Source organism: Xenopus laevis, chromosome 2L, assembly GCF_017654675.1.
Source record: "Xenopus laevis strain J_2021 chromosome 2L, Xenopus_laevis_v10.1, whole genome shotgun sequence".
NCBI lineage: Eukaryota > Metazoa > Chordata > Amphibia > Anura > Pipidae > Xenopus > Xenopus laevis.
Genome location: NC_054373.1, coordinates 62,412,983 through 62,436,312, shown reverse-complemented (window position 1 = coordinate 62,436,312; position 23,330 = coordinate 62,412,983). Strand labels below are relative to the sequence as shown.

The following is a 23,330-nucleotide window of genomic DNA, read 5'->3' as shown; positions in this document are numbered from 1 at the left end:
GAGGAAAAACATTAAGCTTGTCAATAGGAAAAAACACAACAATGATGAATGAGGCAAGTGTCATTGTCATTACTGGCCCTTTGCTAACATAAGTAACCCATAGCACCTTCCATATGAAGCAACAGCATATATTTTTTTGCTACGTCAAGTTGCAGCTGTTTCACCTTGACACAGGTAACAGATGGTGTGCAGCCGGCATTCAACCCATCTCTCATTGTGTCTTCTATGAAAACTTTAATTAACCTATTTAAGACCCCAAAGAGTGAGTTCAGAATGGATAAAACACAGAATCTCCACATATGGGTATAGGTCACAAGCATCTATAAACATCCCTATGCTGAGATAAAGTAGTACAACATCCAAATGAAACCCTCGATATTTATGGGATCCATTATCCAGAAAGCTATCCCATAGACTCTATTTTATCCAAATAATCCAGATTTTTGTAAATAATTTTTTTCTCTTTGTAATAATAAAGCAGTACGTTGTACTTGATCCAAATTGAGATATAATTAATCCTCCCTGGAAACAAGAGTAGTCAACTAATGGTTAGTATATTGAGTAGAAAATGTGATCTCCCTAGGAAATGCCACTTCCCTGCCCCATAGTAATACCCAGCAATGCCGAGTATGAAAAAGTTCAAACTTGTGCACTTCCTTGTGTAATCCAGCTTTGACCTGCTGGGAAGAAAGGTTTAATTATTAATAAAATAACAGACATAATTTGCCCATTGTCTCTTTGCAGTACAAATTTAAAATCACTCTAGGTAGGGGAAAACTGTATGTAGCCATAAGTATAAACAAACACACACAAACACAGAAGTTTTGGTTTGCTTTAGTTATATGATTTATTCCACAGGCTGCAGAGCTGCAAAATCCTGTATCAAACCCATAGTGCTTAGGATACTCTAGGATACTCTCTGGCCTGCTGTAGAGGGTACCCTCTAGTGTCTGCATAGCAATAATAATGTACAAAGTTCAGTTTTAAGAAATTAATTGTATTTGTTCCCCCATTATACAGCAACAGCATCAATGTGTGTAGCTGGCCAGCTAAGACCTGTCCTAGGTTACTATTATGGTAATATATATGTATGCACCAAAACCTGCCAATAACCTCAGTACAGTTCTTATGTTCACATGTTTAAGTAAAAAGCAGAGTTTGCCTGTAATTAATGTTTCTGAATGTGAATGTTATAACATTTATATGCATTGTGTTAGCAGAAGCAGAAAAAGAAAATGTACCTTTAAGACTCATTATATAGGTAAGCCAATCATAGCCAGCCTCACACTGCACAAGAGCCTCAACCAATCCCAGTCAGCTACACAATTGATCTGTGTGGGAGTTCCCCTAGCCAGATCTTTCTGAGGCCATTACTTATCAGACAGAGGGAGGAAACAGAGAGTTCCAGTCAGAGATAAGTTTTATGGAAGCAGAGAAGGCCAAATAGGTATTTAATACACTTATTTATGTTACCCTATTGTTTAATAATGTGAGTAGGTCTGTATATTGAACCTGTATATGTGCTTACTTATAGTTCCACCAATTTCAGACCTATCCAAGTACCAATTTCAGACCTATCCGAGTGCCAATTTCAGAACAGAGTACCCGTTACAGACCAAATCCAAATGCAAATACAAAGGTGAATTGCTTACTGCTGATATAAAGCAAATGCACAGTCCCATACCAAAGTTCTATACCTGAGAGTCAAATACATCCACCATTTTATGTCATCTGACAAGACTGAACTGTTGATCTGCCTTTTATGGTTTTATTCACCACGTGTTTGTACATGGAATATCTGCTGCACAAGCAGCAGTGTTATATGAAGAAAGTTGAAGTTATTAAAGAAGTTATTTAAAGGTATTGGTGTGTTCTTTAAACCTACTGCTTCCATAGAACGGCGCTAGAGGAATTACAGAGTAAAAGAAAGTCTGATTAGACTAAAGGGACAGAGATTTCATATTTCTTCTAATGCCACAGCGCACAAGGCACTGTGTAGTGCTGCGCCTGCCACAGTGGAACTATAACCTTCTGAGGGCAAAGCAATAGTGCTCCTCAATTTGCACAGTAAAGAGCGCATTAGAGAAGTGGAGTGCCAGCATATACCGACAAGCAGCAACTGTTCCCTGAGTGAGCACGCAGATATACCTCAGTGGAGCTACCATACAGGCCATACAACGTGGGCATCAGTCAGACTGCAGCCAACTCTTAAAGTGCCAGAACGGCAAAGGCAAGATAGTCAGAGAAAGAGCGCCAACCCTCATGCAATTCATAGAGAGAGAAAGAGACGAATGGTGGGAGGCCAGAGTCCAGAGCTAGAGTGTCTGCACCGCTATCCACCAACAGACTACGTGTTGAATCCAGCTAGTTTCCCACAACTAGGCCCAAAGCTTGCAGCAGCGCATCGCAAGTCATCGCAGAGCATCGCAAGTCATCACAGAGTATCGCAAGTCATCACAGAGCATCACAAGTCATCGCAGAGCATCGCAAGTCATTGCAGAGCATCGCAAGTCATCTCATCAAGGAAAGACAAGTCTCCTTTAAGATTGACATTTGTTCCTGCAACCTTCAGATCACAGTATCCTGCTCTTCAAATAAGGTCAGAGCTTTCCCTTTTATAACTTGTCCTTGCACATGGTTTTCCAAGAGACATTTTTTTTGTTCGGGAAAAACAGACTTTAAAGCAAAAAGGACAGTTTATAGTATATGGACTCTAAAGTATTTAAAGTGAATGTCATTTATTCCTGCATCTACTGCCATTACATTTAAAGTGAAAGTCATTTATTTTTTGCATTTGTCAGTATTGCATTTAAAGTGACAGGTCCTTATCTTCATATTAATTATTATAGCATTAAAGAAAAAAAAAATGGCTGAGCCTAGTATTACCACTCCACCATTAGAGGATGCAAAGAAAGATATAGTAGAAGATGAAGAGCAAGAGAACCTGTCTGAGTTAGAAAGATCTAATGTAACAGTAGTCTTGCCCCAAACAAATATAGCCCAAACAGGTGAACTAAGACGTTCATCACGTGACAGAAAACCAACCCAAAAGGTGCTAGAAAATTTGGAGCAAGAGGCAGCGCTGAAAAGAAAAAGGTTTGCCCGAATGTATGAGAGGTGGAAATTATACATTATAGGCATTCGTAAAAAGCTAAAACAAGAAAGCATAAAAGGGAACCTGTGTGAAATGATAGAGTCAGTAGAAGAATCTGAGTCAGAGCTTATGGCAGCATATGTCAACCTGCGATCGTCTATGACACCTTCCCAGGATATTGTAAGGAACATGGACACATGTACAGCAGTCACTAGGGATTTAGCAAAGCTCATGAGAGAACTATCATCTGCAGCAAACTACGATGAAGTTGAGGCACGAAAGGGAATGAATGAGTTCTTCAAGAGAGACTATGCCAGGTCCTTAGGGGGAATCACAATCTCAAGTGCGACTTCCTTTGCTAGCAGAAGTACCAGCCAAATATCAGAGTCCTCAAATACTTCAGTCAAAAGAAAGCAATTAGCTGAACAACTCGCTGCCAAGAGAGCAGAAGTAGAGATGGAATCTGCCATTGAGATGCAGCGTCTACGGATAGCCGAAATGGATGCACAACGCGATAAAATGGAATCTGAAATGAAAAGTCTGGAAAGGCAAAAAGAAGTTAAGATTATAGAAGCCAGACTCAGAGTACACGAAGAGGATATGAATCAGGGTAGTCATAGGTCCAAATCGTTACTAAGTGAAGAAGCCGATTCCTACTTTCTTCGATACACCCAGGAGAATGGAAGGAAATCTCCAGCATGTTGTGAAAAAATAAGTTGTAGTCCTTCCATCCCTGCTCAGAGAAACAAAGAGAGAGACTCACCTAATTCAGAACCAAGTGAGAAAATAGAACCAGATAACTCTATCCCCGTATGTCATGGCAACGGACATGAGGATGTTACAGCTGTTGTCCCAGCGAGACCCCAGAGAAGATTCCTCACTAGACTTCCTGTTCCAGAACCTACTGTATTCTCTGGAGACGTACTGAAGTTCATAGAGTGGAAAGCAAGTTTTGAAATGATCATTGAGCATCATTGCTTCCGTCCAGTCGACAAGTTATTCTACCTTCAGAGATATACTGGCGGAGAAGTAAAGAAAGCTCTTGAAGGTAACTTCTATAGGAAAGACGAAGAAGCCTACAAGCAAGCCTGGGAAAAATTAAATGCAAGATATGGTCATCCCTTCTTAGTACAAAGAGCCTTCAGAGAGAAATTAATAAACTGGCCTAAAATAGGTCCTAAAGAACACTTCAAACTCCAAGAGTATGGTGACTTCCTGCAAGCATGCAGCAATGCCATCCCACATGTTCAAGGACTAGAAGTACTGAACGACTATCTAGAAAACCACAGGATGCTAACCAAGCTACCTGAAGAAGTGGCTTCTAGATGGAATCGCTATGTGACTAAACAGTTAGATCAAGGCAAAAACTTCCCAAGTTTCAAAGAGTTCTCTGTGTTTGTCAATGAGGAAGCACGGATAGCATGTAATCCAGTAACAGCATCTTACGTCTTAAAACCCTTAGAAGAAAGGCCTGCAAGAGAGACAAAACGTGCAAGAGCAACTAGCTTTACAACCAACACAGCTACTAAAGGTCCAGATACCTATGAGAGCAAGTTCAAAGTCACTACTGGGATCAGTAAAGAGTTAGAACCTACAAATCTTCAGACTACCTTCAAGTGTATGTTCTGTGGAGAGAACCACTCTATACATAAGTGCCAACAATTGAAGGAAAAGTCTCCAGATGAAAAGAAGAAGTTTGTACTTGATAACCAACTGTGTTTTGGATGTCTAAGAAAAGGCCATGTTACTAAGGAGTGCAAGAAAAAGGCCACATGCAGCATTTGTAGAGGACGCCATCCTACACCACTACATGAAGAGCGTCCAAAGAAAGAGAAATCCTTAATGCCCAGAGATACTGAGAAAAAAAAGAAAGTATCAGTATTCTCTTGCAGAGTCAGGGAAGGAGAAATCAATGGCACATCAATGGTTGTACCAGTGTGCATTTCAAATCCTAAAAGGAAGAACAAGAAGGTATACGCCTATGCACTACTGGATGCTCAGAGTGATGTCACCTTCATTGATCAAGAAATCTGCAAGAAATTACAAGTGGCTACAGAACCAGTGAAACTCAAACTCACCACAATGACGGGAAGAGACACATTGGTGAACAGTCAAAGAGTCAAAGGACTGAGAGTTAGAGGACTTCATTCAAACTGCATATTAGATCTACCTCCAGCTTATACAAAAGACGACATACCTCTAAATCGAGACCGCATACCTACCTGTGAAACAGCCAACAAATGGGAGCACCTATCTGTCATATCCCATGAAATGTCCCCGCTGAAGGAGTTTGGTGTTGGACTGCTGATAGGTTACGACTGTCCCGAGGCGTTGGTACCACGAAAGGTAATCACAGGAGGAAAGGGTGAACCCTACGCAGTTCAAACTGATCTAGGATGGGGTGTTGTTGGAGGAAAACAGCAGATTGCAAACTCAAGACAGGTGACAGGATTGTGTCATCGAATATCCGTCCTAGAGTTACCAACTGTAAGTCCAGCGAAAGTAATCAAGATCCTAGAATCCGACTTTGCAGACGTAAGTTCTAGTGAAAAGAGTGTATCCCAAGAGGACATAAAGTTTGTACACACTCTAGAAGATAATATTCAGCAAAATCAACAAGGTCATCTTGAAATGCCCTTACCCTTTAGAGAACGACCTCATCTGCCAAACAACAGAGTTCTTGCCCTAGCAAGATTGAAAGGCTTAAAGAAAAGGATGGGAAGAAATCCCAAACTCAAGGATGATTATTTGAAATTCATGAAAGACATCCTCAAAGAAGGACATGCAGAGAAAGTTGATAATCAGCCTAAAGAAGGAGAAGTGTGGTACATACCACATCAAGGTGTCTATCACCCAAGGAAACCAGATAATATCAGAGTAGTTTTTGATTGCTCAGCAAAGTACAATGATGTTGCATTGAATGATCATCTACTAAAAGGACCAGATCTTACAAACACTCTGCCTGGAGTACTCTGTAGATTTAGAAAGTATCCCGTAGCAGTCATGTGTGACGTTGAAAAGATGTTCCACCAGTTTCATGTGAAGAATGAAGATAGAGACTTCCTGAGGTTTCTATGGTGGGAGGACGGAGATATAGATACAGAGCCAGTGGAATACAGGATGAAAGTACACTTGTTTGGAGCAGCATCATCTCCAGGTTGTGCCAATTATGGTATGAAGTATCTGGCCAAACAGAATGAAAAGGATTGTCCATCAGCAGCAAATTTTCTGAAGAAAAACTTTTATGTAGATGATGGTCTTATAAGTCTAGAGTCCACAGAATCTGCAATTCAATTGGTGAAAGAAAGCCAAGAGTTATGCGCAAGGGGAAACCTGCGTCTTCACAAATTCATCTCAAACAACAGAGAGGTACTGGAATCCATCAGTGACTCTGAACGTGCATCAACAATGAAGAATGTAGATCTTAACTATGATCATCTTCCAGTTCAGAATGTACTCGGATTGGGATGGAATGTAGAAGATGACAATTTCTTCTTTGAAGTATCCATTGAAGAGAAAGTTCCAACTAGACGTACCATTCTTTCCACAGTGGCTTCAATATATGATCCATTGGGATTCTTGGCACCAGTAATTCTCAAAGCAAAAGAAATGCTGCAAGAATTATGCAGACAGAAATTGGGATGGGATGAACCCATACCTGAAAGCTTGAGGCCAAGGTGGGAGAGTTGGATAAGAGACTTGCAAAATTTGAAAGAAGTTCGGATACCCAGATGTTTTGTACCTCCTGATTTTGGAAAGTACAAGAAAATAGAACTTCATCACTTTTCAGATGCCAGTAGTCATGGTTATGGTCAGTGCTCCTACATCAGAGTGATAGGAGAAGAAAAGATACACTGTGCCCTGGTTATGGGAAAGGCCAGAGTCGCACCAAACAGTATTCAGACAATACCAAGACTTGAACTGACAGCAGCTGTCGTTTCAGCATCAGTAAGCCAGTTTCTGAAAGAAGAATTGGAATTGAAAATAGATGAAGAGTATTTTTGGACAGACTCACAAGTTGTCCTAGGATACATAAACAATGACGCTCGAAGATTCCACATCTTTGTCGCCAACAGAGTCCAGAAAATTCGAGGAACAACAAATCCAGAACATTGGCATTATATTGACACAAAGCATAACCCAGCAGATCATGCTTCAAGAGGCCTGAATGTAACAGAATTGAAGAATTCAAACTGGTTCACCGGTCCAGAGTTCCTTTGGGAAAAGGAAATTATATGCAGTGAAGGTTATACAGAACTGTCTATGGGTGATCCAGAAGTAAAGGTTGTTCAAACATTGAGCACTGCAGCCAAGTGTCAAGATGACATACTTGAAAGACTAGCCAGATGTTCAAAGTGGAATACAGTCATAAATGTAGTAGCTCGAATTCAACGGTTGGCAAAAGGAATCAGAAAGAAGGAATCATTAAATGTAGAGGAAAGAATGAAAGCTGAAGAAACAGTCATAAGACTCATTCAACAGAGATTCTACAGTGAAGAATTGAAGGGACTTAGTCAAGAACCTAAAAGGCTTCCAAACAACCACCCATTGTACAAGCTTAATCTTGTTCTGCAGGATGGTATACTGAAGGTGGGAGGGAGACTGGAAAATGCATCATTACCTGGCAGAGTTAAGCATCCAGCAATTCTACCCAAAAATTCTACCTTCACAAGATTGATTATTGATCACTACCACAACAGATCCTTGCATCAAGGAAGAAACTTTACCCAAAACTGTTTGAGAGAAGGTGGTTACTGGATAGTGAAAGGAAGCAAAGTTATAGCAAAGTACATAAGTAAATGTGTAACCTGCAGAAAGACACGTAGACCTACAGAAGAACAAAGAATGGCTGATCTACCGGCTGATCGTGTGAACCCATCACCACCATTTCTTTATAGCGGAATGGATTGTTTTGGCCCATTTATCACCAAACAGAACCGCAAGGAGTACAAGAGATATGGACTAATATTTACATGTCTAAGCTCCAGAGCAATTCACCTGGAAATGTTGGAAGATATGTCAACTGATGCATTCATCAATGCCTTAAGATGTTTCATAGCCATTAGAGGTACTGTCAGAGAGCTTAGATCTGACCAAGGATCTAATTTTGTTGGAGCAAAGAATGAATTGAACAAGGCTCTAAAAGAGATGGATAAAGAAAAAGTAACTGAGTACTTGTTAGAGAAACAGTGTGATTTTCACATGAATGCTCCAAATGCAAGCCATACAGGAGGAGTTTGGGAGAGGCAAATCAGAACTGTAAGAAATGTGCTAAGTGCACTGTTGAAAAGGAACGCCGGAAGAATAGATGATGCTTCACTTAGGACACTATTCTATGAAGTAATGTCTATTGTTAACAGTCGTCCACTTACAGTCGACAACATCAACGACCCAACAAGTTTGGAACCTTTAACTCCCAACCATCTACTTCACCTTAAACCTGATTACATACAGCCACCGCCTGGCAAATTCACCAAAGAGGATTTATACGCCAGAAAAAGATGGCGAAGAGTTCAATGTCTATCAGAACAGTTTTGGAATAGATGGAGTAAAGAGTACTTAGCTCATCTCACACTAAGAAGTAAATGGCAAACACCCAGAAGAAATGTCCAAATTGATGACATAGTGTTAGTAAAAGAAGACGACTTACCTAGAAGTCAATGGAAATTGGCCAAAGTCCTAGAAGTTCAAAAGGACGAAGACGGACTAGTGAGAAGAGTATTGTTACAAATAGGAGACTCAAAACTTGACAAAAAAGGAAAACGTCTCACAATTCCACTCAAGTTGGAACGTCCAATTCAAAAGTTAGTTGTTCTGCTTGAGAGTAACAAAAGACACTTGAGAGTTGAGAACCAGATGGAAAATTCCTCAAATCCATGTTGAAATCCTACTACTGAAAACATAGAGTTGTAGGTAATTTTGGTGGGAGTGTAGCTGGCCAGCTAAGACCTGTCCTAGGTTACTATTATGGTAATATATATGTATGCACCAAAACCTGCCAATAACCTCAGTACAGTTCTTATGTTCACATGTTTAAGTAAAAAGCAGAGTTTGCCTGTAATTAATGTTTCTGAATGTGAATGTTATAACATTTATATGCATTGTGTTAGCAGAAGCAGAAAAAGAAAATGTACCTTTAAGACTCATTATATAGGTAAGCCAATCATAGCCAGCCTCACACTGCACAAGAGCCTCAACCAATCCCAGTCAGCTACACAATTGATCTGTGTGGGAGTTCCCCTAGCCAGATCTTTCTGAGGCCATTACTTATCAGACAGAGGGAGGAAACAGAGAGTTCCAGTCAGAGATAAGTTTTATGGAAGCAGAGAAGGCCAAATAGGTATTTAATACACTTATTTATGTTACCCTATTGTTTAATAATGTGAGTAGGTCTGTATATTGAACCTGTATATGTGCTTACTTATAGTTCCACCAATTTCAGACCTATCCAAGTACCAATTTCAGACCTATCCGAGTGCCAATTTCAGAACAGAGTACCAGTTACAGACCAAATCCAAATGCAAATACAAAGGTGAATTGCTTACTGCTGATATAAAGCAAATGCACAGTCCCATACCAAAGTTCTATACCTGAGAGTCAAATACATCCACCATTTTATGTCATCTGACAAGACTGAACTGTTGATCTGCCTTTTATGGTTTTATTCACCACGTGTTTGTACATGGAATATCTGCTGCACAAGCAGCAGTGTTATATGAAGAAAGTTGAAGTTATTAAAGAAGTTATTTAAAGGTATTGGTGTGTTCTTTAAACCTACTGCTTCCATAGAACGGCGCTAGAGGAATTACAGAGTAAAAGAAAGTCTGATTAGACTAAAGGGACAGAGATTTCATATTTCTTCTAATGCCACAGCGCACAAGGCACTGTGTAGTGCTGCGCCTGCCACAATGTGGCCACATTCTGAGTTGCAAGATTAAGGTAAATGCATGTTTCCGTGAATCTGGTGCAATTTTTGGTTAGCATTTTCAGAATGTGGATTGTGTCACTTCTAGCACATGCAGTAAAAATATCATGGCATCTAGTTTGCTGGGTGCAAGTCTGAAGTTCTTATTGAATAACCCATTGTGGGAACCCTGGATTGACCACCATAAGCAGGGTGGCAGAAGCTCCAAGGCTCCCCAGCCTCAATAGGCACATATGCACAAGATTCATCAGAAGAGTCAGGACGGACTCAGCAGTGCTCAGCACAACAATATAGAAGTCAAGGTGCGTTTGGACAAAAGTACAAAGTCAATACATGCGCCTATTGTGTTCCATTTTAAAGCAGCCATACTTACACTGGGAATCATAAATGACCCTTAAAGTGTCTATTTTTTAGACAGCAAACCAAACAGAACAAACTAGCCCTCTCTTCTTTAACTGTCGGCGGGCAGCTCTTACTGTGCTTACTGTGCAAGGAGAGTATTACAAGGAAAGCCTTACTATACATATTGTAGAACTGAAAGAAATTGAAATAAATTCATTGAAGTAATTAAATGAGCCGTTAGTAACTTTCTGCTGCAGGTTAAGAGCAACTTTTATATGGACTATTTCTTTCTCTTTTCTTCCAAATGACGCATGCAGACATAAAATATTTGTTTACGTGGGCTTACAAAAACAGGAATTTACTGCAAGCCTATTCCTTACACTGAAGAGTGAATAGCCTTTTATTATTTTGGAAAGAAAATAATGTTTCTGTCAAGACCTTTTGTAGTGGGTGCAGCATTTTTAATGGTGTAATCACTTTAGCTGTTGATTAAATGGTTAAAGTCGATTATTTTAAAACTGATTTAAAATATATTGTATCTTCTTAAGCAGATGACGTGAGCTCAGTTCATAATTTTAGGCAGTCTAAATCCAAATTCATTTTATTGGCCTCATTCACTATTCGCAGCTGCGACACTGAGCACAAAAATGCCTGCAAATTTGCTTATGTTATAATGTCATAGAAAACATTTACACTTTGTCTATGTAGTGTCTAGTAGTGTAAGTACATCTACTGAACACAATACTAGGGGCTTTGGCTCAAGGATCAATTTTCAAAGCTAAAGTTAAGTTTCCTTTTGTACACTGTGCCTGTTACACTTGTTTACCTCAATTAAATTTAATGTTCTGCCTAAGTGATGTCCATAATAATGTGTATGCAACTTTCCTGACATGTACTTCCCTGGGTACATTTACACACATGCAAGATGGTATGCTGAAATTTTAGAGAATATGGTGGGCTCACATAGCTGAAGTGTGTCATGAACTGCCTCCTCTAGCACTCAATTATTTAAACAAAAACAGGAAACACTTAAAACTTTCAGGTACTTTTATTCAAAAGGGTAGTTCAAATTGAAATAATTTTTAGTACAATGTAGACAGTAATATTTGTGAGATAATTTGCCATTGGTATTCATTTTGTTTTTTTGGTGGTCCTTGAATTATTTAGCTTTTTTTCAGCAACTTTCCAATTTTGAATTTTAACACTTATGTGAGACTGAAAGCTAAATAGAAGAGGGACTAAATAGAAGGATAGTAATAAAAAGTAACAATTACAATATAATTGTAGCCTCACAGAGTAATTATTCCTTAACTGCTGGGGTCAGTTACCCCCATTTGCAAGGTACAAAAATAATGGAAAAATGCCCTGAAGCTGCTAAAAGCCCAAATCCGAAAATTGTTGCAATATAATGCATATGGACAAAATAGTTGCGCGTATAAAAATTGTCGATTGCGTCAAAATTGTTGCACGTCATCATTTTTTTGACGCCCATTCACTTAAATGCGCAAAATGGGGAAAAAATGTTGCTACAGATTCTCTTATCACTATTAATAAGCAAACAGCTTGTCTAAATTACCCTCCTGTTTCATGCTTTTCATTCAGATATTTTTTATGTTATTGTTACATAAGATATAGTTTATTGTTAGATATAGCAATATACATTATCCAAAGAATCAGTATTTAAGTAATATTTTCCATGGCACAGAATGCTAACAATGTTTTTATGGATGTAGATCATAATGGGACAACATCACTAAAAGTAGACCTCGCATTAGTAAAAATGTGCACTCCTGGCTTAAGGTGACAAGTAGCATATAAAGACAGCAAATTACAGATAACTGTAGGGGATGCCCCCTAAACTGTTATTAGATCTAAGGTAAGTAAACCAAACTAAATCAACCCTAACAACACTGGGGGGCAGATTTACTAAGGGTCGAATTTCGAAGTTAAAAAAACTTCGAAATTCGATCCTTGAATTGAAATCCTTCGACTTCGAATATCGAAGTCGAAGGATTTCTCACTGAATTTAGCGTTCGAATGATCGAAGGAAAAATTGTTCGATCGAATGATTAAATCCTTCGAATCGAACGATATGAACGATTTTACCGTACGATCGAAGGATTTTCCTTCGATGTACAAAGACTTAGAAAATGGTTGTAGAAGCTCCCCATAGGCTAACATAGCACTTCGGCAGGTTTAATTTGGCAAAGTATTGAAGTCGAAGTTTTTTTAAAGAGACAGTACTTCGATTATCGAATGGTCGAATATTCGAACGATTTTTACTTCGAGTCGTAGTATCCTATGGTCGAAGTATTCAAAAAATTACTTTGAAATTCAAACATTTTTAACTTCGAAAATTCACTTGAACCTTAGTAGATCTGCCCCTTAATCTCTGATCAAATAGAGTACTGTCTTTCAATATAATAAAAAAGTATTTTGATAATTGTGAACAGAAAACATTTAGAGAATGAGTTATAGCTGTAGCAATCCAACAGTTCGAGATTTGCAACTAGAGTCAATTTGGTCGCAATATATTGACCAAGTTTCTTTAAGTTGGTGTTCAGCTGTCTTTATCCTTATTGCTTTTTGCCAGCAGAGGTAATTTAAGAGAGATAGGATATCCTTTAATGATGGTGTAGTATAAGATAACCAATTTAAGAACAACAGTTTCTTCGTGGCCACTGTAAACATTCAGCCATTCCTTCAACCAACAGATGGATAGCCACTATTTGCTCTTTAGAGAGGGCGAATGAGTTTAATAAATGGTGTTTTTCTTTCACTAGCAGCAACAAAAGTGTTTTATAAATGTATATTTTTTTTTGATCATGGTTTCTATGTTATACCAAAGTCACTATCATTTAGTGGAGAAAAATAATATGAGGATATAGAAAAAGGCAGACTACCTATACACTGATATTATAATGATGATAAATAACTCATGAAAATGTATGCATGAACTTGGGTATTGTTATGCTTAAAAAATCCCAAACATCTTCTATTAAAGAACTAAATCCTAAAAATTAATGTGGCTAAAAATGCCATATTTTATATACTGAACTTATTGCACCAGCCTAAAATTTCAGCATAGCAGCAATGATCCAGGACTTCAAACTTGTCACAGGGGGTCACCATCTTGGAAAGTGTCTGTGACACACACATGCTCAGTGGGCTCTGAGCAGCTGTTGAGCAGCTAAGCTTTGGGGCCGTAGCAAATTATCAAGCAGAAAATGAGGTTGGCCTGTTATATAAACTGATTATAAAATTCTGATGCTAATTGCACTGGTTTGTGTGCTGCCATGTAGTAATTATTTGTATTAATGACTAATCAGTCTTATATTGTGATATTTTTATTCTATGTGTAATGTATATTGTGAGTTAGTCCCTAAACTCAGTGGCTGACAGCAGCACAGAGTATGTGCAGTGAATCAGCAGAAAAGAAGATGGGGAGCTACTGGGGCATCTTTGGAGACACAGATCTTTACTGCTAAAGGGATGTGGTTGCCTTGGACTGGTACAGAAGACCAAAACATAATGCACAACATTTCTAGCCTACTTCTTTAGTTAGGTTTTAGTTCTGCTTTAAGTAATTTAGAAAAATACAATAATATACTGTACATATAAAATCCAAAATAAACATTACAATTATTCTGCTTGGAATATACTACATAGGTGTAATATAATTTACATCATCCAAAAAATCAAATAGTCCAAATTTTTCAGATTTTCCCCCGAAAAATCAGATTTTTCTTATTTTTGTCTGAAAACCACAAAATCTTCGGATTTTTGCACGAAACCTAGGGCAGATCAGGATATTTTCGGGACTTCTCCCATTGACTTATATACAACCTCGCCAGGTCTGAGATGCTGGATTTTCAGACTTTTTCCATCCTGGGGGTATGATATAGCACCAAAAAATGTGCCTTTGTTTCCCTAAAAATTTGGATTTTATAGTAAAAAATATGACCTTTTTTAAACAATAGAATAATTGTAATACAAGGACCAACAATACCAGTAAATTAAAATTACCTGAATGTGATACAGTATTTGTATATAATGTTAACTTTATTTGTTGTTTTGATTATATTTTTCTTCTGTTTTTCAGGCAGCTCATCAGTAGGTATGTGTCCATCCTGATTTAGGGTGCTGACCCAGAAGGTATTGGTACATTTACAGGCTAAAAATGATTATCTCCCTGGCCAATATTTGATCAGAGCCTGGTTAAATATTAATTAGGATGTTTGGAAAATCCCATAAGGGAAGGACCACATTTGGCAATTTGTCAAGTTCTCTCCCAACAGATCTGCATAGTACCTTATATGACCCAAATTCTGGCCTTTGGACTAAGCAATCTAACAGCCCATTTTGATCCACCACATGAAAAATTATCCTTGGGATAACATACAGGTGGTATTTGTAAAATTGTCAGAATCCTTTTATTCTTCATTTTCTAGCATTGTGAAGCCATGTCTCCAGGGGGCAGACCACAATAGTATCATTTACTGAAGCCCTGACTGCTCACTATACACAGCCTTTTACTCATGAAATTTTCCAACACACTGACTGAGCTCCTTCCCCATAGAGCAGAATGTTCTATGTAAGAAGTATGGACACACAGAACAGAATTTGGCCTAGAGAGTACAAGGAACATGATTACTCACCTACTAAGGGAGTTCCAGACATCAGTAAATAGTTGGCATTAGGTTGCAAGGTGCACACATCCTTTCAATTTGGCCTGCAGCAAGGAATTAATTTACAGAAACTGACAATTTTCCATTTAAGGTTTTTTTTGTTGAAACATCAGGGTGTGACCATTTGGTTGAGAGTTCACTGCATGCCTGACAAGCACACGTAATTTCTATCAAGCACATTCTAGGTTATTTCTGAAACATAAAAAATGTCACGAAAGCATAGTCATTTATTAAAAAAAATATTTATATATATATATATATATATATATATATATATATATATATATATATATATATATATATATATATATATATATATATATATATATATATATGTCTGTAATAATATAAGGATATTAAGTCACTAAGGAGTTCCATGACCATATAAAGGCAAAAGGCCATTTCACATGCACTCCATGCATCACAACATTCTCTTTTTATTTAGCACATTATATTGAATCAAGGGTTAACATATAAAATGTCAGAAAAAAAATAGTTTGTTATATCTAATATTCAGCATCTTTGCAGAATTACATGCAGGGCTGTATACTGTAAATAACTTGAAAATAATTGTATTTCTATATATAAAGCAATGAGTTAAGGCAGGGGAAGGCCAGAAAAGCCGGCCTTATCTTCTGAGCAGGCAGAAACATCCCAACTACCCCTCCACTTTTTTTTTTTTTGCTGTGTTGTCGTATTATCTATTAAATAACTGGGGATGATTGTTATAGTGTGGTTTCTGTATATTTTTACAGTATAAACTTTATAGTCAACATTGTATTAAATCATACCAACTCTGAATGCTTGATACAGAGAACCAATTTTTTCCCTGAGGCATAATTGGCACTGGCTTCGAGTTGGATCATGGCATGGCATTGTCTTCACGTGATGTCCTTCTTAACTTGAACTTAAACCACCAAACCAAATAATTAAGATAAGCAAATACCTAAAAAGGAAGCTTCAGTGGTGGGTACAACTGTAACATTTTCTGAAGAAAGGCAAAGTCTTATTATCCCTAGGATTTAATGGAGATGCCACCTGAATTCTGAGCTGCAGATTTGGAAGCCTATATTTAGCAGTATTAAATGCAAAAGCTTTCAGAAGAGCACTCTGAGTAAGTTCATTTGAATTTTATTTTTTTTTACTTTAGAACCCCTTTAATACATATTTTGGAATAAAAAAAGAAAGGAAAATGACAAGAAACATACACATTGTACATCATAGAACACATTAGGTGTCCAGCGTCAATGGAGAATCCAAATGTATTCTCTGACAAAGAACTACTCAATAGCAAATACAATAAACAGCAAGTACATTCTACAACAAACAATTGAATGCTCTTTTGAGCACCTGCACATTCCTTTCACCTAGTGTCACTACAATAAGCAGTGATCTAATACAAATTACTACAGATTACTACAAATTTGTAATGTACCTCTTAATTAATGCACTAATTTATTAAGAGTTGCCATAAAGACATTTAAAATATAACTTTCTCAAATCCATAGCCTACAAATAATTTATCTCTCAGCAGGTAATAAACCTGCAACTGTGTGTGACCTGCCAATTAAGTACTATGGTGGTCCCATGACAGAAATGTCAACCTAGATCCAAAGAGATCTGGTGCATCTTGTCCTCACCTGTGTGTAGTGTTTGACTTCTCCCTATTCTTCTCTGGCCATATTAACACCACTTCGTCTTTTTTTCTTGTGTCTCCATACATTCCTGGTCACTTTCACTGTTCCAGAGCAACCACTTGGTCACACCACCCACTACTACTACGACTAGGGGTTGTTGCAAATTTACAAGCAGAAAATTAGGTTTGTCTGTAATATAAGCAGATGCTACAAGACTGATAATTAAATTCTGATGATAATCGCACTGGTTTCTGAGATGACATGTAGTAATTATCTGTATTAAGTACATATATTGTGACTTTTCTATTCTATATATACCGTATATTCTGAGTCAGTCCCTAAGCTCAGTAACTGAGTGAATCAGCAGAAAAGAAGATGGGGAGCTACTGGCACATCTTCAGAGACACAGATCTTCCCTGCTAAAGAGCTGTGGTTGCCTTGGGCTGGTACAGAAGTACAACATTTCTGGGCTACTTCTTTAGTTAGACTTTCATTCTCCTTTAATCTTTATACTAACTGAACTTTGTCATTATTTATATTTATTATTTAACGACTCCCTGTTATTCTATTACTTTATTGTTCTGCTGTACATTTCTGCATACATGAGCAGTGCTATATAGATAAAAATATACATACCTTCAAATTCACGTTAAGAGTAAAAAGAAACACCCAATAACTTTGCCTTAGCTGTAAATTCCCTTTCTTTTTAATCAAAACACCAGGACCCACCAGGAGAAGGTAATTCCCACACATGCAGCCTCCCCTAGCTGAGCCAGAAGCTACTACTGTTTTGCATTATGTATAGCTAGCCAGTCAATAAAATGCTCTTCGACATGGTTTCTGGTTTTATTCACATTATGGGTCATCTACAAAAATATTGTGTAAAGTGTTCAAATTTCAGGCACAATTTTCCATGATTTTTGTCAAGACTGTAGCATTAACCCCCAATTCCAGTATAATTTTAGCTGCTTAGGGTAGTTAAATCTGATGCAATTGCACTCGGTGTGTCAGTATGTGGGCAATGATGCACACATTTGGTGGATTGGACGTAATTGTACTGAATAGTTTTCAGAGTAGTTATTGTATCATTTTTGGCATTCTTTAGGTGCAGCATTTATTGATGCAACCTGCATTGGGAACCCTGCTAGCTTTAAGGTGGCAGTAGGTCTGGGTTTCCTCTGCAATAATAGGCACGGTGGTGCAATTCGGAACAGGAGGCAAGATGGATGCACTAGTGCCAAGTGCCACTATGAAGTTGAAGAAATGTCTTTGGATGCAAGTATATTTAATGAATGGAGTCAAGACGTGCAATGCCTGCATCCATTTTTTTACCGCAGTTGCATATGAGCCCTGTGGTGTCCTTCAGAGCAGATCTACTGTAGCTTCTACTAAAACACCTGTTCTCTTGGAGAATATCCACCTGGGTAAAGACTTCTCATTCTGTGGTCACCCGGTTCGACAAAAACAATAAGTTATTTTTGTTTAAAACCACTGCATTTTTCCTACTAATTGAATAAGTTCAAATCCTTTATAACAGGATGCACCAAAAAGCACTTCATATTAAAGGGTTGGTTCATCTTTAGGCTAACTTTTAGTATGCTATAGAATGGCTTAATTTTTATAGGCTTCTGAATTATTTGCCTTCTTCTTCTGACTCTTTCCAGTTTTCAAATGGGGTCACTGACCCCATCTAAAAAAAACAAATGGTAAGGCTATTAATATATTGTCATTGCTACATTTTATTACTCATTTTTCTATTCTGGCCCCATGCTATTCATATCCCAGTCTCTTATTCAAATCAGTGCATGGTTGCTAGGGTAATTTGTACCCTAGCAACCAGATTGCTGAATTTGCAAACTGGAGAGCTGTTGAATAAAAAGCTAAATGACCCAAAAACACAAATAATAATAAATGCACACCAAGTGCAAATTGCCTCAGAATATCTCTCTCTACATCGTGCTAAAAGTTTATTTAAAGGTGACCAATACCTTTAAAGGAAAACTAAAGCCTAATTAAAGAAGTAGGCTAGATATTTTGTACATTATATGTTGGGCGTTTGTACCAGCCCAAGGCAACCACAGCCCTTTAGCAGGAAAGATCTGTGTCTCCAAAGATGACCCAGTAGCTCCCCATCTTTGTTTCTGCTGATTCACTGCACATGCTCTGTGCTGCTGTCACTTACTGAGCTTAGGGACTGACTCAGAATATACAGTACACATGGACATGGAATATAAATGTCACAATATAAGGCAGATTAGTAAATAATACAGATAATTACTACATGGCAGTACAGAAACCAGTGCAATTAGCATCAGGATTTAATAATCAGCCTGTAGCATCAGCTTCTATTACAGGCCAACTTAATTTTCTGCTTGATAATTTGTGACGGCCCCTAAACTTAACTGCTCAACAGCTTCTCAGAGCCCACTGAGCATGTGAGTGACACTTTCCAAGATGGTGACCCCCCTGTGACAAGTCCTGAATCATTGCTGCTATTGAGATGCTGAAACTTTAGGCTGGTGCAAGTATGTAAAATATGGCATTTAAACCATATTCATTTTTAGGGTTTAGTTCTCCTTTAAGTTAAATTCTTGAGTCCAACCTCCTGTTTAATTAAAAGTGGTTTCCCAGTTTCTCATTAGAAAAGCAGTGGCATAACTAGATGTTACTGAGGCCCACATGAAAATTAATTTAGGGCCCCCAAAACATTGGTAAGTTGACCCATTCCACCAAGATTTACTAAAATTGATTATTATTTAGAGCCTTTCTGGGCCTTCTACACTCCTGGGCCTCCTGCTTTCTCTGTAGTTACACCCCTGTAACTACATATAAGAGGTTTCACCTGTAAAACAATATCATCACAACACTGAATCAATGAATCAAGGCTTTAACTGCAGTTTTAAATGTTGGACTAAATGTTTCTACACAATGACTCTCAAACTGTTTACCCATATATAACTCTAAACTTGTAAAAGCAAAAAAATAAAATCCCATTTTTACTTTAATGAAAAAGAAACCTCCCTCCAATATACTTTAATTAAAAAATGTGTACCGAACCTGGTTGTATGCAGTGAAATTCCCCCTTCATTTTACATTTACAGCTCTGACTGTTGCAGATAGTAAACCTTACTTCCCAGAACTCGAGAAGCTTTGTTTGTTTCCCTGTAGAACAGTCGGCAACTGTGTAGAGATTCGTATTGGATTTTATTTTTGCCTTTACATCCCCTTTAATGTTTCCAACTCCAGTGGCAGGGACAAAGGTCATGGAGCCAGATTTAAACAAATAAACTGGATTCTCATTGAAGGATGTTTTTGCTGCAGTCACTGGTTCTGCAGAGTTGGAGAAAGTATGTATTAAACAATACAAAACTATAAAATCCACATTAGATTACATGACAACACAGGACCCAATGCAGTCTGTATATTCTGAATATTAATCAGTCTTGCTATATCAGATTCTATGGCAGATATTATTTGACTTGTGCTGTTTTAATAATTTATGATGATCCCTAAGCTTAGCCTCCCAACTGAAGCCAAGACCACACTGAGCATGTGCATAGTCTTGGTCTTGCAAAGATTGTTTAACAGTTACAAGATGATGACCCTGTGGCCAACTTTGAAAGCATAAATCGTTTGTTTTATTAGGTTTGTTTTGCAGTCAGTTCATGTTTATGTTTAGTATACAACATACAGCATTTCTAGTATTATTCTAGTTTTGACTTTAGTTCCCCTTTAAGGGAAAACAGTTGCTTTATTATTTGTGTGATGGCAGAAAGGAGCATGGAAGGGTGTAAACAGGTTTTTAGAAATGTACACTTAAAGCACTCCTCCCTACAGAATGTAGGTGCAGCAGAATTTTTGACAGGTAGGATACATGAATAAAGAATTCATTCAGCATCAGTCCTTTACATGTCACCCATACAATTTATGACTTATGAAGTACGCAAGTGGTGATTTTCTTAATTTTTATTCTATTTACTATAAATAAAACATCTTGCTATATTATCTGTATATTTATCATTTTCTTTAATTAAAAGAAGCCCAGAGGAAGCAGATTAGTCGCTGACCTCATTGCAGTCCTGGGGTAACATGACTTTGGGAAATACCCATCCAGTATGAATATATTTTGTCTTGAACACTGTAGTGTGCTGTTACTGATTCTGATGTAAAATCAGGTTTCCACAAAATGTTCAACTATCAATCCCATTAAGATGTGTAAACCATAGGGACAAAAACGTTAAGGGATCTGCTTCAAATCATGGTACTTGTTGTGTGTTTGGCTGTGCTCTGCATCTTGTGCCATATTAACACTTTGCTCCATTTTTTGCACTTTACACCCTGTCCAGAAATAGTAAATGTTGCCTTATCAATGTTCCCTCTATGGTGTGCACCCGTGCGTGCACTCACACAACAAATAAAGGAGCAGACAAGACATTTGTGTGACAACTGAAATCACTTCTTCATACAAATGATAATCTTGTGCATGGCCAAAAGGGATTTGGAGTAAATATTGGATATTGGATTAAAAAAAAAAAACAATACTTAGGCGCATATTTATTTAAGGGTCAAATTTAGTCTATGGGAGTTTATAAAAACTCCTATAAACTGGAAATTCTGAAAAAAATCTAAATTAGTTAAAAAAAACTGATTTTTTAAATTTGGGTGAATAGGATCGACCTGCAAACAAATAAATGTTGAAATATTAGGTTGAAGCTTGGAACTCGAAAATAATGTAGGTCCAAAATCTAAAACATTTACATTTTATTCTTAAGGCATCATACCAATTGGTTAAAAATATCCCTATCCCTTAAAAACAAAATAAAGCAGCAATTATAACATGTAAATGAGTACCACAGTCAAAAATGTATATTATCTTCTAACAGACCAAAAAAAGATTGTTTCAAATGTAAAGCCCTTATGAAAGTTGAAAATTGACACCTAAGCAGTGACTCTCCAGCAGAGACTGAACTGTACTGACAGCTCCTGCACTGACAACTCTGAAAATGGTATATAGTGGGGTGATATGTCAATTGTAAAATTGTGGAAAATTGTGGAAAAATGGGCCTGTTTGCTTTGCCAGAACTGTCTAACAATCTAGATATATAAAGACTAAGAGGTTGAGGGCTCAATTTGTTGCTACTACAGATGATAGATCTGTTCAGAGATTGTACTTGCTCACTGTTGAAGAAAATCTTTTTGGGAAAAGCTTGTATTGGGAGGCATTGAAAGAATACAAAGTTTGCCATTTTTTACTGCCAGTTTTTCCTGAGGTGAAGAAGGAATTGCCTTTCCCTCCTCCATTGAGAGGGGCTAATTACAGGTCTGTATGGGCCACACTGTGTACCTGGCGATATGAGAATCTGGGCACTCGCTGTTAGCTACATGGGAGAATAGCATAAAATATGCATACAGTATGCTTTATACCCCTACAGAGTTTTTTTTTGCTTAATCATATTATTTGAGGTATGTAAAGATCTGCCCTTTTCATGATCATTTAATATTAGTTACTAATAGACTGCCAAAGTGCAATGCCCCTATCTGTGACATTTTGAGTAATAAAAAAAGTCGTCTCAAACCAAAACATTTTGTGACCAGATAGATCTAGATCTAATGTAATGGAATGTATCCCTTTGCTTCAGAGTCTACTGAATAGCTCAGTGACTGATGTATTTCCTGTGGATCTTGGTCACAATAATACCCTAGATGCAGTCAGCAACATGTTGCTCACTGACCCCTTGGATTTGCTTCCAGTGGCCTCAAAGAATTTCTGGCTTGGAGACAAGTTTTGGTTCCATAAAAACAGGTGTACTGACAAACTTTGCCTCCTGTAGACTGCTTAAGGGGGATATGATAACAATGTATAAATATATATTTACCTGTAGGTCCTTTCAGGAGACACAAGGACACTCACTGATATTAGAAAAAAATATGTTCCATCCCAACATGCGAACAGTCAGAGTTGTAGATTCAAGATTTTGGATGAAAGGGAGAAAATATAGGATTACTGAAATTTTTCCCTTGGAGTCAGGAATTAATTCTTCAGATGAGGTTTTCACTTTCCTCTAAACCAGCTTGTTTGGGGTAGATATTGAAAATAGTTTATTATATATAATTGTGTTTCAGTCGTCATCAGGTGGCACTGTTAGGCATGGAATGTCCATAGAGAGAGGCTTTGTAAGGGAGAAAACAGTGTGCCATTTCCTCTTTGGCTGATGAGATGAAAAGTGAATGATGTCAGGAAGCCTGAGGCTTGCCACCTCAGAGAGGTAACAATGAGAGTAATTAGTTATGTTTGATACGATAATTGAGTGCGTTTACTGTAGGTAATGTAGAGTTAGTAATAGGCCAGTTAGCTGAACAGCTATGGCTCCACCAAAAAGTTAGGGAAGAGCCAGTGCCTTGACAGTGCTTAGCCCATATAGGGAACCAGTGTAAGAGGGACTAAGTTATATATGGCAATGTATATAGCACAAGGCTAACCCCAGTGCCAAAAGTCTGTTACAATGTCCCTGGCCTGAAGAAAGAGGCAGGAAGGTAGGCAATAGAGAGGGGTTTTGGGAAATATTGTTCATCTGCAACAAGATGTGAGCCAGTTTATTTGCTTCTAGAGTATGTACAACAGCTCCTCTGTGTTGTGACAATGC

General features: G+C 37.8%; 1 protein-coding gene across 2 annotated transcripts; it reads left to right on the top strand.

Moving 5' to 3' along the window:
- The first annotated feature begins 1,046 nt into the window (after positions 1 to 1,046).
- Positions 1,047 to 9,937, top strand: LOC121399944. 2 transcript variants are annotated; one of them, XR_005965357.1, is made up of 2 exons: positions 1,047 to 9,434; positions 9,522 to 9,937. XR_005965357.1 is itself a non-coding variant. In XM_041581948.1 (2 exons), exon 2 carries the CDS (start codon positions 2,867 to 2,869, stop codon positions 8,975 to 8,977), a length of 6,111 nt encoding a protein of 2,036 aa, XP_041437882.1. In that variant the 5' UTR covers positions 1,047 to 1,447; positions 1,535 to 2,866; the 3' UTR covers positions 8,978 to 9,937. The 2 variants fall into 2 exon arrangements, 1 of the variants encoding a protein (XP_041437882.1); XM_041581948.1 differs by having other exon boundaries at positions 1,047 to 1,447; positions 1,535 to 9,937.
- Positions 9,938 to 23,330: the final 13,393 nt, after the last annotated feature.